Below are 17,103 nucleotides of genomic sequence, written 5' to 3'. Positions count from 1 at the left end.
CTTTGGGAGGCTGAGGCGGACAGATAACTTGAGGTCAGGAGTTCGAGACCAGCCTGGCCAACATGGTGAAACCCCGTCTCTACTGAAGAATATACAAAATTAGTTGGGCATGGTGGTGTGTGCCTGTAGTCCCAGCTACTCAGGAGGCTGAGGCAGGAGAATCTCATGAATCAGGGATGCCAAGGTTGCAGTGAGCCTAGATTGTGCCACTGCACTCCAGCCTGGGCAACAGAGCGAGACTCCATCTCATGAAAAAAAAAAAAGTTGGGATTACTGTACCAACTTTGAAATAGATTTATTATTTCCCAGGATAGCTTTTAGTTTCTGTAGAAGGAAATCCAGACACAGTAGAGCAGTCTTTAGGAAAGAGACATAAATCAAGCCTGTATTTCCATTGTATACACTTAAAGTAAAACAGCTTGTTAGACTGGATGAAAAAATGACACAGATAAAAATGCTTTTGAGATTGGAATGGTTTGCCCTTCCCAGCCCCTCTGCCACTTTAGATTCTCCTGACTTTAAAAAAGCTTTGTTTGGTTGGTTTTTTAGGTTTTGGTGTTTTGTTCTATTTGAATGGCTTTTATCTTTAGGAGCCTAAGTTTAAAGTGGATCTTCCCTCTGATAAATATTTGTCCAGTGTTTTTTTCCTTATCATTTACCATTAACATCATCTGGATGTAGGTGTTCCTGAGGCTTAAGCTGTGATGAGTGCCCAAGGACAGTAGTCACTGTATTTTAAACATGTCCAGAGAACAAACTCAGCATTAGTAGAGAGAGTTTGAAGCAGTGATGAATCTGAGGGAATCATTAATCCTCCTTGTTCTGGATGAACTTAACATGGAGACAATATTTGTCTCAACACATTTCTTCTCTGTAGACAGCAGTGACATCATGATGTGCTTTACACTTCCCAGTAGCTAAATCAGCACTTCTCAGACTGTGTTGAAGGGCCAGTTAGGGTTTTTAATATTTCCAGTCTGTGGTAATTGAATTAGAAAAATAAAATGAAATGAGGAAAAAAAGAAATGTAAAATAAAAGTCTATTTTTTTTTTTTTTGAGACAGGGTCTTGCTCTGTTGCCCAGGCTGGAGTGTAGTGGTGTGATCTTGGGTCACTGCAACCTCTGCCTACTAGATTCAAGCAATTCTCCTGCCTCAGTCTCCTGAGTAGCTGGGATTACAGGTGCCTGCCATTGCATCTGGCTAATTTTTGTATTTTTAGTAGAGACGGGGTTTCACCATGTTGGCCAGGCTGGTCTCAAACTCCTGACCTCAGGTGATCTACCCGCCGTGGCCTCCTGAAGTGCTGGGATTATAGGCGTGAGCCACTGTGCCTGGCCTAAAAGTACAAATTTACTACAGTAATATCAAGTTGCTATGAAAGTTTCTAAATGTATATTCTCAACTTGCATATTTATTTGGTTATGAAACAGTAACGCGTTTATGGACTGGCATCAGTCTATGGAATAAACTGTGAGAAGCTCTGGTCTAAAGTACCGTTTCTCAGCAATCCAGCTTAACCACCTTAATCAGAGAGAGTGACTATATAAGCTGAGGGTCAAGGGAGGGGGCTGGCTCTTGAAGTTTCATGTTTTGTCTTAGTCTTAGACATTTTGATCACTCTGTAGCTGTGATTGTACAAATGTAGAAATAACATTTTAAGGCCGGGTGTGGTGGCTCTCCCCTGTAATCCCAACACTTTGGGAGGCTGAGGTCATTTTAAGGCCGGGTGTGGTGGCTCTCCCCTGTAATCCCAACACTTTGGGAGGCTGAGGTGGGAGGATCACTTGAGCCCAGGAGTTCAAGACCAGCCTGGGCAACATAGCAAGATCCCATCTCTAATGAAAACTTTTTTTAAAAAGGCCAGGCGCAGTGGCTCACGCCTGTAATCCCAGCACTTTGGGAGGCCGAGGTGGGCAGATCACCTGAGATCAGGAGTTCGAGACCAACCTGGCCAACATGGTGAAACCCCATCTCTACTAAAAATACAAAAAATTGACCAGGCATGGTAGTGCGCACCTGTAATCCCAGCTACTCGGGAGGCTGAGGCAGGAGAATCTCTTGAACCCGGGTGGTGAAGGTTGCAGTGAGCCTAGATCCCGCCACTGCACTCCAGCCTGGGCAACAGAGCAAGACTCTGTTTCAAAAAAATAAAATTATGTAAGTTCATTCTTATAACTCTGTTTATAAAAGAAAAAGTCAATTTCCATTAAAATTTTTTCTGTTTTTGAGTGAATCATCAGAAAGCTATGGTGCTCACAGCATAACTGTTATATCTTTTTGGATCTTGTAGGTCTTTAGTTTTCTTAGTGAGTATATTGGGTAAGATGCTTGGAATTCAGTACAGTCATAGGTCAAGTTGGGGAATTTTATTTTAGTATCTTTGAATGTTACTACTGGAAGTGACTTTAGAGATTATCTAATAGTACTCCTTGATTTTGTTGACAAGGAAATTGAGGTGAATCTTTCCTCCAAATGTAACCACTATCCTTTCTTATAACAATACTTTTCTTTTCTTTATACTTTTATCATCCAGTAATGCATCTCTAAGCACTACAGTTTAGTTTTGCCTGCTTTCAAAACATTTTATAAAAGTGGATTTGAACAATATGTGTTCTTTTGTGTTTGGCATCTTTTGCTCATTATTATGTTTGTGAGTCAACATTATATGCAGATATATTCCAAAAAATTTTTATTACATGAGGGATATGGAATAGGAAAAAATAGTAAAGAGACTTAGGAATTAAGATGCATGTTTTACTCTGGCTTTGCCTCTGATGAGCAAGGATGGCTTTGAGCAAGTCACTTGAACTCTTAGGATTTCCTTTTTTTCCTCCAAAACATGACAGAATGGGTTAAAATGATTGATAGGATTGTTTTCAGCTCTAAAATTGATGAAACTGGATAAATGTTATACTAAACTATCCTTAATTTATTTCATTTTTATTTTCATTAGGTTGTCTTGGAGATACCCAGTTTTGTTTTAGATTTCGACAGTCTTCTGGGAGGAGGGTGTCGCTGCATTGTCTCCTGGATCAATTTGACAAAGATTTACCAGTTTACTTAAAGGTTGGAAAAGTAGTCATAGAAAAATGTCCATTTGAGAGGAAACTTTAGAACTCATTTATTCAGTTACCTCTGACACCATTCAGAAATATTTTGCTTTTGTTTTGCTACTATATTATATAGCTGAATTTCCTAAGTGAGTCTTACTCATAAGGATTCAGCATCTGAATGAAAGAGACTTTATACAGTTGCTGTGCTTGAAACATAATGTCATTGTGAATTATAAAAATGGATTAGAATGTTGAGGTAATATTCTTTCATTTGTTAATAAACTCTTGAATTAGATTTGGGAGTGGAGTTGTACTGTACAGTAAATATCATCTAGAGTTGAGGTAGTCATACTTGATGATAACATAGTTGTCTCTTTTTGATTTTTGAATGAGCCTTGTTTTAGTTATTATTTATTTAAAACATTTTAATAATTCAGATGATCTTAGAGCCTAGATTTTTTTTTAACTACATGAGGAACGTTTTCATCTGGATGCCCTATCAGCACATCCAGTGTGACTTGGACATAATTAGCCTGATACCAGTTTTTATAGTTTACCTCCCTGGTTCCACTAAGGGCAGAGATACTCCCTGTGAAATGTCTCTTAGAGCCATCTCCTCCTTGCTGTCACTACTAATATATTCTTCCAACCAATGATGATAATAGCTGTTATTTGTTAGGGCTTTTTATGTTCTAGATACTGTATTAATAAGCATATATCATCTAATTAATCCTCCCTACAGTGTTCCAAGAGAGATCCTTTTGTAGATGAGGGAATTGAGGGCTATTGAGGATAAGAAATTTACCCATGGACGTCCCACCTCTTGTTTTGTTCCAGCACAATATATCTTATACAGTGTTACCAGCTAAAGTGTACAATATATTATATAAGTAAAATCTAAAATGACTGCGAATTGTTTAATGAGTAAAGAGGTTACTACTTCCTTGTCTTCACTTTTTGGACCTTCCAAAATAAGACCTTTATCCTATCAAAATTTCACCTTCATCTGCTTTCTATGTGTGCCATATGTATGCCATATTTTAGTCAAACTGAACTATGTGCTTTTTCCTGAGATAGCATGTAGTTTTTTTGTCTTTTGTGTTTTTACCAAAACTCCTAGCCCTTTCAACCTGGAATGCCTTTGTCTTTGTTTAAGTCATATCCATCCTTCAATTCCCAATTCAAATACAGCTGCCTCCATGAAATCTTTACTCTTTGCCCTTAGCTTTCCTATAACACTTTGTGCTCTTTCATGGTACCCACCCTCCTATTACAATAATACTCATTTTTCTACTTTTTTTTTTGAGATAGAGTCTCACTGTGTCACCAGGCTGGAGTGCAGTGGTGTGATCTCGTCTCACTGCAACCTCTGCCTCCTGGGTTCAGGCGATTCTCCTGCCTCAGCCTCCTGAGTAGCTGGGATTACAGGCACATGCCACCACACTCAGCTAATTTTTGTATTTTTGGTAGAGACAGGGTTTCATCATGTTGGTCAGGATGCTCTTGATCTCCTGACTTCATGATCCATCCACCTCGGCCTCCCAAAGTGTTGGGATTACAGGCATGAGCCACTGCACCTGGCCTCATTTTTCTACTTTTCTTATCCCTCCTAAATCATGATATCCTTGAGGAAGAACTGTGTCTTATGCATCTTTTTATCTTCTCTAACACATTACCCTGTTCAAAGTAGGTGGTCAATATATATTTGTTTAAGCAATAATAATCAAATAAGGAACTGAGCCAAAGTTTACTCCATTAAGATGTAAATGCTTAAATTTTTTGGAATGGAATTACCTTTCAGATTGTATGTTGATAAACATTGTTATGCTTCATTATTATTGGGTTAATGTATAACTGACTATATAAGATTCAGATTGTCATTTAACTCCTTTTATTTTCTCTCTTGAAATTGTGTGTTAGGATACCTCATTTTGTTTTAAGATTGATCCCTTAATATGACAATCTCAAAAGTGTAGGTAGAATTTTTTAGAAACGAAATACAACATTGGGGAAAACAGAATTTGACTGTTTTTTAATTTCAATCACCTAGTATAGAGATGAATAAAGAATATAAGCTGAGTAAGTTATAGGGGGAAAATCTGACTTTAGTACTTAGATTGTGATTAGTACTTTGCCATCTTTGGGCAAGTTAGGAGGGTTTTTTTTTGTTTTAATTTTAAGTTTTTACACACATCATATGGGCCACGTCAAGAGTTAGAAGGTTCTGATCTGGCTGTTGCTATCATGATTATTATTTGTTGGTGGAAAAGCATAACTAGCTCTTTGTGTATATCTCATGTCTTGATTTGGGTTTATAAAGGAACCTGATGTTAATATTAAAAGATAAAGATATGGATATAGGTATAGATACATATATGTACCCCCCCCCCCACACACACACTTACTTGTCACTTTCTTCATAGAAGGATCCTGCTTATTTTTATGGGTATGTGTATTTCCGGCAAGTTCGAGATAAAACTCTAAAAAGAGGCTACTTTCAGAAGGTAATTGTCATATACACTATTAATGAAAAGTATTTTTTTATTTTGTGATTAGAAAAACAGAAACTGTTAGTTTTAAGAGTCTTTAAAGTCTTTGGTATTTTATATATATATATAAAATATATATATATATATATATATTTTTTTGAGACAGAGTCTCATGCTGTCACCCAGACTGAAGTGCAGTGGCGCGATGTCGGCTCACTGCAACCTCTGCCTCCCAGGTTCAAGCAATTCTGTGCCTCAGCCTCCTGAGTAGCTGGGATTATAGGTGCCCACCCCACGCCTGCCCAATTTTTTGTATTTTTAGTAGAGACAGGGTTTCACCATCTTGGCCAGGCTGGTCTTGAACTCTTGACCTCATGATCCACCTGCCTCAGCCTCCCAAAGTTCTGGGATTACAGGTGTGAGCCACTGCACCCGGCCTATATATACATATATTTTTTTTGAGATAGAGTTTTGCTGTTATCGCCCAGGCTGGAGTTCAGTGGTGTGATTTCAGCTCACTGCAACCTCCGCCTCCCAGGTTCAAGTAGCTGGGAGTATAGGTACTGTATTCCCGAGTACCTGGGATTACAGGCACCTCCCAAGTAGCTGAGATTACAGGTGTGCGCCACCATGCCCAGCTAAGTTTTGTATTTTTAGTAGAGATGGGGTTTCACCATGTTGGCCAGGCTGGTCTTGAACTCCTGACTTTAGGTGATCCACCCACGTCAGCTTCCCAAAGTGCTGGGATTACAGGTGTGAGCCACCGTGCTTAGCCTTGGGTTTATATTTTATCTTGTTTTTTTTTTTTTTTTTTTTTTTTTTTTTTTTTTTTTTTAAGTATCATGGACACCTGTCTCTATATGTTTAACTGCTATTGAATTTTTGCTCTCTCTGCTAGATTCCTGACAGTAAGTTACAATTATTGCACAGGATTCTGTCAAAAGCCAGAGGAGTCCACTTAATTTTTACACTTTAGAATAAGGGAAGGAATAAGCAGGTTGTAATATTGTTACAACTAATAAAAGCCTGAACTATTATATCTTTTTTTAAAGAGCTAGTAAATAAACTTTAGCAACATCTTAGCCATTATTGTTTCTATTCCAAATATACAATTCCTTTTGTTTCTTAAAAAGAATCAGGTAAGTCACAGTAGCTTACATTTGTAATCCCAGCACTTTGGGAGGAAAAGGTGGGCAGATTGCTTGAGTCTGGGAGTTTGAGAGCAGCCTGGGCAATATGGCAAAACCGTATCTCTACCAAAAATCCACCGTGCCCCCCAAAAATAGCCATACTTGATGGCATATACCTGTAGTCCCAGCTACTTCGGAGGCTGAGGTGGGAGGATCACCTGAACCCAAGAAGTTGAGGCAGCAGTGAGCCATGATCACACCATTACATTGTAGCCTGGGTGACAGAGTGAGACCTTGTCTCAAAAAAAAAAAAAAAAAGAAAAAAAGAAACAAAAATAAAAGAATCTTTCCTATTTAATCCCAGCTAGCAAGACATACCTTTCCCTTTTGTACTCAGAATTTGCCCTGACCACTGATTGGTGTTAGAAAGATAGAGTGGTTTTTAAGAAAAAAAAAAGTTTAAAAATTGGTATAATTTGTATCTGAAATGATCAAACCATAACGTTACAATTTCCAACTATGTGGCTATGGCAGTTGAACTATAAAATATAACTCGTAAGTATTTTGCAAAAGTATCAAAATTTGCTCTTTCTTTAATAGGAAGAGTTCATATGGCTAATTCATGATATTGCTATTTTAAGGATAGCAGGAGCTAGGCTTTCGAAGTTACTCATGACATTAGTTTGTTGGTAGGAAATTCTTTTTTTGAAGAGCAGAAAAATCCGTTACATGCTTTTATGTTCTTAAAGTGTAACAATAAGGTTAAACTTTTTGTATTCTGTAGCTATGGTTTTGTTTCCTTTTAGCTAACCACTGTAAAAGCCTTTTTATTTTAAAATCCACACTTTTTGCTCAATTTAGCTTGTTAGTTATTGCTTATGCGAGAAATGAATGCAAAGCAATTTTTAAAACGTTGTTTTTTTTTTTCCTCAGTCCTTGGTTTTGATCAGCAAACTACCTTATATTCATTTTTTTCACACTGTGCTCAAACAGATAGCACCAGAGTATTTTGAAAAGAGTGAACCTTATTTGGAAGCAGGTAAGTTTAACATGGTATGAGTTGAGTACCTTTATGAAAGAGTTTTAAGATTTTTACTGGAAATGAATGATTAAAATGAAGTTGATTTATAACAATTTATAAAAATTCAGGCAAGAATTTAAGGAATATATGATAGGAGAAAGGTATAAAACTATTTGTCTGGCATCTGTACCTACAGATATCCAAAACTGTCTGTTGTTATTTCCTTTAACTACTTTGATGATGCTTATTATTATTAGGATAATAATAAATGAATATCGAGTTGACAGTTCTAATACTTAGAGTACTGTTGAAAAATCCTTTTGTCACTTGCTACAGATGGAAGGCCTTTGCCAGTTGATGTGCTTTTGTAGCTAATTAGTGGTAATAAATGAATACGAAAACTCCCTTTAATACTTAGGATATAAATTAACCAACATATGTGTATTTCTGAGTGAAATATAAAATGTTTTCATCACTTTCACTTTTCTTTTGCCTTTTATCTTTCATTCTTCCCAGTATATTTTTTCTGCTATATGGAAAGTAGTTTTCTTATTTCTAATGCCTCATTTTTAATACTTTGATGTTTTCACTTATTCTAAGAAAATATTTTGTTATATTTTTCAGCTTGTAATGATGTTGATCGATGGCCTGCTCCAGTGCCAGGGAAAACATTACACCTGCCAATCATGGGGGTGGTAATGAAGGTAGTGTCTTATATCTCAGTTGTCTCCTTCTTATTTTTATTTTTATTTTTATTTTTATTTTTATTTTTTTGAGACAGGGTCTTGTGCTGTCACCCAGGCTGGAGTACAGTGGCACGATCACAGCTTACTGCAGCCTCAACTTTCCAGGCTCAAGCGACCCTCCCACTTCAGCCCCCCAAGTAGCCAGGACCACAGGCATGCACCAACACACCTGGCTAATTTTTAAACTTTTTGTAGACAGAATCTTGCTATGTTTCCCGGGGTAATTGTGATCTTTTTAGAGAACTTTTGAACAGGCATGGTGGCTCACACCTGTGATCCCAGCACTTTGGGAGGCTGAGGTGGGTGGATCCCTCGAGCCCAAAAGTTCAAGACCACCCTAGGCAACATGGCAAAACCTTGTCTCTACAAAAAATACAAAAATTAGTGGGGTGTGGTGGTGCACACCTGTAGTCCTAGATACTCGGGATATTGCTTGAGCCTGGGAAGTCGAGGCTGCAGTGAGGCATGTTTGCATCACTGCACTCCAGCCTGCACGACAAAAGAAGACCCTGTCTCAAAAAACAAAAACAACAACAAAAAAAAGAACTTTGTAGGAAGCTCACATATGGGCTTTGCTTTTTAACCTAATATTAATATTAGTCATGTTATTGCTTTCCCTTGTTTGTCATTGATGTGAGGCATTATAGAGATATTGCAATTCATTTTGCTTCCCAGAACCATTAGTCACACAACTTCAGGCGCCTCTGATCTCATGGCATCCTCTAGAGTTTGCAGAACAGTGTCATTTATATGTTATATATGTACATGTACATCCTACCTCCTAGAATTCTGCAACTCCATGGCCCTGCCAGTGCCTCCAGAGATGAGTGATATGCAGAAACAGATTACTTGGTAGAATTGAGTATGAATTAATAAAAATTAAGATAAATTGGGAAAGCCATTCGTTCTTAGTCCTAAATGATGTTCTTAACACGTGATGTCAGACCACACATGTTCATCCCAGGGTATTGTTCTCTGTTAGATTTTTCTTTTAAATGAATTACCATTTTCCTCTCAGACTTTGTATGAGTTGTACTCTAAGTGCTTTGCAGTTCACTATGGAGTAGGACTTATTTTTGACAATGTTCTCTCTCTACATTTGCCCATTTTTGTAGGATCTGTATTGTGTTTTTCCTTGGGAAATCATCAAAAGTAATACTGATAGCTCTGGATGGAGTGTTCTCATTGTTTCCTGTGAGATTTATCCAAAAATTTGGCAAGCTTGAGAGGGTGTGTTTGGGTGTGTGTATATTAATGAAGCAAAGATTGGAACAATAAACAGGAAGCATTATGAAGCTGATGTCCATTTTGTTTTTCAACATACTTCTCAGGGAGTTAGTGATTACTGTGTATGTGGGTATGGAGACTTTGATTTACTTTCTGCTGTGACTAAAAATAAATATGACCTTAGTTTTTAACTCTGACATATATAATTTTATTTTTGTAGCTTTTTTGGCATTAATGACCATACCTTTTTAGCAGCAGGATATAGCACTTCTCATCCCCCATTCTTTTATAGCCAAAAATAATTTCCTGTCTTTCTTTTAGGTACGGATTCCCACATGTCATGACAAGCCTGGGACAACTCAAATAGTGCAGTTAACTCAGCAGGTATTGTGTGGTACTATGGTAGAATGATCCAGCACATATAGTCTCTTTAACAGAATTTTTGAACTAGCAAATGCAGAGTTTCTTGAGGTTATTACATATTTCTGAATATTACTGAAATGTCCCATTAAATAATTTTTAATGAATTGGTAATCTCTAATGTTTCTTAGGGTGTTTTTTCTTGTTATTTCTCCAGTAGAGACTGGAGAACTCAAAATCTATATTTTAATTGTGAGGAAAAGGGAAAAGTGAATTTTTTTCAATAAGCCTTGATTCTGGCAAAACCTCTTAGGAGAGTGACCAGCAGACTTCCGATTTTAGGAAACTCAGTTAAAAGGATTCTGTAGTTACAATTGCCCTTTATTTTTCCAAAAGCACCATCTGTTCATGGGTGGGGTTGAAGTTTTCATTTGAAATGTTTTAACTGGTGTAAATTTTTTTGTTGTACTTTGTTCTTTGAATCGAATAAAAAACAAGTAGCAGTAGGAAAATTAGTATTCCTGTTACATATCAACCAGTATAATGGGAGTATTTCATACAGTTGCAAATTAATCTAATTTTGACTATTGGATTAATTTTTTTTTAAACAAGGACAGGGTCTCCCTCTGTCACCCAGGCTGGAGTACAGTGGCACTATCGTAGCTCACTGCAGCCTCCAATTCCTGGGCCGAAGTGATTCTCCGACCTCAGCCTCCTAAGTAGCTAGGACTATAGGTGCATGCCACCACACCTGGCTAATTTTTAATATTTTTTGTAAAGATGAGATTTCGCTCTGTTACCCAGGCTGGTCTCGAATTCCTGGCATCAAGCGATTCTTCCTTCTGGATTCCCAACGTGCTAGGATTACAGGCATGAACTTGGGATTAATTCCTTTTTTTTTTTTTTTTGAGATGGAGTCTCGCTTTGTTGCCCAGGCTGGAGGGCAGTGGTGCGATCTTGGTTCACTGCAAGCTCCGCCTCCTGGGTTCACGCCATTCTCCTGCGTCAGCCTCCCGAGTAGCTGGGACTACAGGCGCCTGCCACCATGCCCAGCTAATTTTTTGTGTTTTTAGTAGAGACAGGATTTCACTGTGTTAGCCAGGATGGTCTCGATCTCCTGACCTCATGATCCACCTGCCTTGGCCTACTAAAGTTCTGGGATTACAGGCGTGAGCCACCGCGCCCAGCCAGGATTAATTCTTTATCCATGATATCTGCATTATTTTTGACCTTCTGCTATATTAGGGAAGATTGGTAAGACCCATTCCTTCTCTGGCTGCTCCTAAAGGAAGAGAATCTTAAAAGTTAAACGGGGCAACATGGCTTATTGATCACAAGATAGATATATTTTAAAATTTTCTGTAAATTTTGGTGATATCTTCTCTTATTATTTTTTTTTTTTGTCTCTCAGGCAGACACAAATATATCTGTTATTTTACCTACTGTTCATGAGGTGGATATTTTCAGGTAAAGAATAAAAAATTTTGTTAACTGACTTTTCTTTTGCTTTGTGGTGGTGATGTTAATTTATTTAAAAAATGAATGTTCTTTTATAGGATGTGGAAAAAATTGGAAGAAAATAGTTATGTTTTACATGTTATAAATCAATGGTTCATCCCTGGCTACATGTTATAAGCTTTGGCAATTAGGGAAATTTAGATATAGAATATGTATTATATGTAAAAATATTTTTGTTTGGTTTAGTGTGAGAATCATATTGTAATGATGTTAGAAAATGTACTTTTTAAAAAAAGATGCATTTTATTTGGGAGTGAAATGTCATGAGGTTTGTGTTTTATTTTAAAATACTTCAGTAAGAAAAAATAGATTATATGAAAAATGGCAAATATTAATCATTAAGTGATATGTACATGACGTTTCTTATACTGTTGTCTTTATTTTTCTGTATGTTTGAAAAATGTCAACATGGAAAATGAAAAAACAAAAAAGAGATACTGTTAGCACTTAGAAGAGAAATAGAGGAAAAAGAAAAAGTAATGTTTGTGCCTTTACCCAGAGCAGCTAAATCTTTTGATTGGTGCCCAAGTTCTAGTTCCCCAGGTAGTTCTGATGTATAGGCCAGCTTGAAAAACCACTGCTATCAATGAGCAGTTACCAAATGTTCAAAAAGTTGTGAAAGACTTGAAATGGATTTTTTTGGTGGGATCTTTTTTCTTTCTTTTTTTGAGACAGAGTCTCACTCTGTTGCCTAGGCTGGAGTGCAATGCTGCAGTCTTGGCTCACTGCAGCCTCCGCCTCCCAGGTTCAAGCAATTCTCCTGCCTCAGCCACCCAAGCAGCTAGGACTACAGGTGCACACCACCATGCCTGGCTACATTTTTGTATTTTTAGTAGAGATGGGGTTTCATCATGTTGGCCAGGCTGATCTGGAACTCCTTACCTCAAGTGATCCACCTGCCTTGCCCTCCCAGAGTGCTGGGATTACAGGTGTGAGCCACTGCACCTGGCCAACCTTTTTGTTTGTTCATTTGCTTGTTTGTTTTTTATGACTTGTAAACTACATGGAATACTGCTTCAAAAGATTGATTAGTTAAAAAAAAAAGAGTGGTTAGTTTTGTATGTTGCTCTAGCACAGTACATTCATCCTATTTCTAGGTATTTATTCAATAAAAATGAAAATTTGTCTACATGAAGACCTGTATGCAAATGTCTATATAGTAGCTTTATTCATAACAGTATAAAACTATATATAACCGAAGTATCCATCAATGGTAAATGGACAAACAAAATGCAATACATGAATGCACATAGAATACTATTCAGCATTAAAAAAAAAGAAGCAACAGTTGATATATGCAATAATATGAAAGACTTCCAAAAGCATTATGCTAAGTGAAAGTTTCCAGATATTTAAAGATACTTACTGAATGATTCCATTTATATGATGTTCTGGAAAAGACAAAAATATAGGGACAGAAATCAGATCAGTGGTTACCTGGTGCTGGGGGAGGAAATCTACATAAGGGCTGCAGGGATTTTGTGAGGTGATGGAACTATTCTAGATCTTTGATAAGGGTAAATGTTACTGCATATAAATTATAAATGTGGGCCGGGCACGGTGGCTCAAGCCTGTGATCCCAGCACTTTGGGAGGCCGAGACGGGCATATCACGAGGTCAGGAGATCGAGACCAGCCTGGCTAACATGGTGAAACCCCGTCTCTACTAAAAATACAAAAAACTAGCCGGGCGAGGTGGCGGGCACCTGTAGTCCCAGCTATTTGGGAGGCTGAGGCAGGAGAATGGCGTAAACCTGGGAGGCAGAGCTTGTAGTGAGCTGAGATCAGGCCACTGCACTCCAGCCTGGGTGACAGAGCGAGACTCTTGTCTCAAAAAAAAAAAAAAAAAAAAAAAAAAAAAATTATAAATGTGACTTTTAAAACAAATTAATTTTCTTAAAAATTACATGTTATAGCATTGTTAGGTTGAAAAGAGGGAGTGTCCCCCAAATAAATGAATAAATATTACAGGAAAAATATACAAAGAAGAATGTGTACTATTTCTCGTTTTGATACTTGACTCATGAGGGAATAATTTGTTTGCGGAATTGGCATAAATTAATATGGAGTTCAATTATCAGACAATTTTTCTTTTGAACTTTCGGGTATGAGTCTTAGGCTTTATTGTTTGTCACTGATTATCTTAGCTTTTGTGGTACATCTTGCATATCCCATATCTGAAATGCTTAGAATCAGAAGTGTTTCGGATTTTGGACTTTTTTGCATTTGGGGATTTTTTCATATACATAATGAGATATCTTGGGGACGGGCCCCAGTCTAAACACAAGGGTCACTTGTGCTTCATATACACATTATACACATAGCCTGAACGTAATTAAAAAAAAAATGTTTAATGATTTTGTGCACGAAACTAAATTTTGATTGCATTTTGACTTTGACTCATCTCGAGGTCATGTGTGGAATTTTCCACTTGTTGCATCATGTCAATGCTCAAAACCTTTTGGATTTGGGAACATTTTGGAATGTAGATTTTCACATTAGGGATGCTCAACCCCTAGTTAATTACCTCCATCACTAACACCTTTGATTAGCACGTGTCTCGTCTCCTGGATGTGAATTACATAATATTGGTTTAAGAGTGGGGCAAGTTAGTTTGTTGTTTTTAAGTTCTTGTTTCCCGCCAGATGTGGTGGCTCAAGCCTGTAATCCCAGCACTTTGGGAGGCTGAGGCGGGTGGATCATGAGGTCAGGATTTCAAGACCAGCCTGACCAACATGGTGAAACCCTGTCTCTACTAAAAATACAAAAACTAGCTGGGCATGGTGGTGGGCACCTGTAATCTCAGCTACTCAGGAGGCTGAGGCAGGAGAATCGTTTGAACCCGGGAAGCGGAGGTTGCAGTGAGCTGAGATCGTGCCACTGCACTCCAGCCTGGGCGACACAGTGAGACTCCATCTCAAAAAAAAAGAAGTGAATTTCTAATTATTTTCCCAAGGCATGGCTGTTTTGGTGGGAGGAGCTTAGCATAAAGGCATGGTACTCCAAAACGGGAATATAAATGTGGTACTAAAAAAAAAGAACCAGTGATTTCCTTACAGACCTTCATTTCAGTAATCCTATACTGCAGTTAATTTGATGCACACTACTGGTTTTTTTTGAGACAGTCTCGCTCTGTCACCCAGGCTGGAGTGCAGTGGTGCGATCTCGGCTCATTGCAACCTCCGCCTCCTGGGTTCAAGCGATTCTTCTGCCTCAGCCTCCCAAGTAGCTGGGACTACAGGCTTGTGCCACCAAATCCGGCTAATTTTTTGTGTTTTTAGTAGAGACGGGGTTTCACCATTGTTAGCCAGGATGGTCTCGATCTCCTGATCTCGTGATCTGCCCGCCTCAGCCTCCCAAAGTGCTGGAATTACAGGCGTGAGCCACTGCACCCAGCCTACTACTAATATTTTTTTAGTTCGAGACAAGTTGCCTTTCCTGAATATTAAAAACTTAACCTCTCACCCAAAAAAACGACTTTGATAACATATTATCAGTATAATACAAAGCTTTCAAAGAGTGATTTATCTTGTAACTATACTTCCTATCTTCTATTTGTGCCCTTTGTTAATAATATATTAATATACTTGAAAGACAATAATTTGCAACTTGGTGCCTTAAAGGAATCCCATTATTAAAGTTGGTCAGATGTTTTCATGTAGGACTTTTTCATTTTTCCTTTGCTTATTTTTACAAACCAACAGAAAAGTGGCAAGTACAATACAGAAGACTTTTTTCTTGAACCATTTGGTAGTAAGCTGGAGACTTGGTGCCCTGTCATCCCTTAATACTTTAGATTCTATTTCCTACAAACGAGTATACAATGCAACCATCAAAATTGGTAAAATCAACATTGATAAGTTAATATCATCTAATACTAAGACCAGTTCAAATGTTACCAGTTATTACAATAATGTCTAGTTAAACTGAGAATAATCTGTTGCATGTAACTGTCACATCTCATTAGTCATCTTCAGTCTAGAATAGTTCTTTAGTTTCTGACTTTCATGATCCTGATATTCTTATAGATTACAGGACGGTTATTTTGCAGAAACTCCTCAGTTTAGGATTGTCTGGTATTTACTCATGATTAGATTGGGGCTCTGCCATCTGTCAGGAGGTGGCACATAAGTTGAGCTTGCCTTGTTTTTGATGATGTTCAGTTTGATCACTTGATTAATGTGGTATCCTCCAAGCTTCTCCACTAATAAGTTGTTTTTCCTTTTGTAACTGGGTATTTTTGGGGAAGATATTTGAAATTATGTTTGTTACTTATTGATGTGTAACAAATTATCCCAATACTTAGGCTTAGAAGAGCAAACATTATTTCACACAGTTTCTGAGGGTTGGAAATCTGGGAGCTGCTTAGGTGGGTCGTTCTGGCGCTCAGAGTTTTTTATGTGGTTGCAGTCAAGATGTTATCTGTGGTTTCAGTCAGCTGGACATAGGAGTCTGGAGAGTCTGCTTCCCTACAGGGCTTACTTACACAGCTGTTGACTGGAGATCGCAGTTCTCTGTGGCTGTTGTTAGGAGGTCTCAGCCCTAGCCTTATGGACTTCTCCATAGGGCTGCCTAATGTTCTCACAACATGGCAGCTAACTTTTCCCAGAGCAGGTACTGAGAGAAGGCTGAAGCCACAGTGTCCTATATGACCTAGCCTTCAAAGTTGTACATTGTCATTTCTACCATATTCTGTTCATTACAATCAAACCACTAATCTGGTCCACACTCAAGAACAGGAGAATTAGGCTCCATGTTTTGAAAGGAGTGTCAAAGAATTTGTGGACAGATGTTATTTATTTATTTTATTTTATTTTTTATTATTATTTTTGTAGAGACGTATCTTCCTATGTTACCCAGGCTGGCCTTGAACTCCTGCCTCAAGTGATCCTCCCACCTAGGTGTTGGGGTTACAGGAGTGAGCCACCATGCACAGCCTGGACATATTTTAAATCACCACACTATTTTTATATGTCTATTTGGACTCTGATTTCTTGTTTTATTCAATGGATTCTAATCCATTATTACCTATTTTGATATTCAAATTGTCCCTGTTTAGCCAGGGAGAACTTACTACAGGCTGGCTTCTATGTTCTTTTGCCATATCTCTGTCATTCTTTGAACACTTTCTTGCTTTCTGGTGTAAGATACTCCAGATTTATCTTTTTTTTTTTTTTGGTAATTAAATAAACTGGGTTGTAATTATCATACCATACAATATTCAACCTTTTAAAGTACAATTCACTAGTGTTTTAATATATTCACAAAGTTATGCAACCATCAATGCTAATTCCAGAACATTTTCATCACTTCAAAATGTAACACTGTACCTATTAGCAGTTCCCATTCCCTCTTCTTCCCAACCTCTTGCCATTACTAGCTTACTTTCTGTCTCTATGCACTTGCCTATTTTGGACATTACATTTAACTAGAATCATGCAAAATGTGACCTTTTGTGTCTGTCTTCCTTCACCCAGAATAATGTTTATAAGGTTCATCTGTGCAGTATCATGAATCAGTACAGATGCTCCTAGACTTACAAGGGGGTTATGTCTTGT

General features: G+C 37.8%; 1 protein-coding gene across 5 annotated transcripts in view; it reads left to right on the top strand.

Moving 5' to 3' along the window:
* DENND6A (DENN domain containing 6A) overlaps positions 1-17,103 on the top strand; it is a 71,274-nt gene that overhangs the window by 27,874 nt on the left and 26,297 nt on the right. For 3 of the 5 annotated variants that reach the window (XM_050781173.1, XM_050781175.1, XM_050781177.1), the window contains exons 4-9: positions 2,956-3,068; positions 5,479-5,559; positions 7,608-7,713; positions 8,320-8,399; positions 9,990-10,052; positions 11,440-11,495. In XM_050781173.1, coding sequence (XP_050637130.1) covers positions 2,956-3,068; positions 5,479-5,559; positions 7,608-7,713; positions 8,320-8,399; positions 9,990-10,052; positions 11,440-11,495 — 499 coding nt within the window. The remainder of the gene's footprint in view (positions 1-2,955; positions 3,069-5,478; positions 5,560-7,607; positions 7,714-8,319; positions 8,400-9,989; positions 10,053-11,439; positions 11,496-17,103) is intronic. The other 2 variants (XM_050781174.1, XM_050781176.1) reach the window with 2 other exon arrangements.

This window comes from Macaca thibetana, chromosome 2, assembly GCF_024542745.1.
Source record: "Macaca thibetana thibetana isolate TM-01 chromosome 2, ASM2454274v1, whole genome shotgun sequence".
NCBI classification, from domain to species: Eukaryota; Metazoa; Chordata; class Mammalia; order Primates; family Cercopithecidae; genus Macaca; species Macaca thibetana.
The sequence above is the reverse complement of the archived record's forward strand: the minus strand, read 5'-3'. Positions and strand labels throughout refer to the sequence as shown.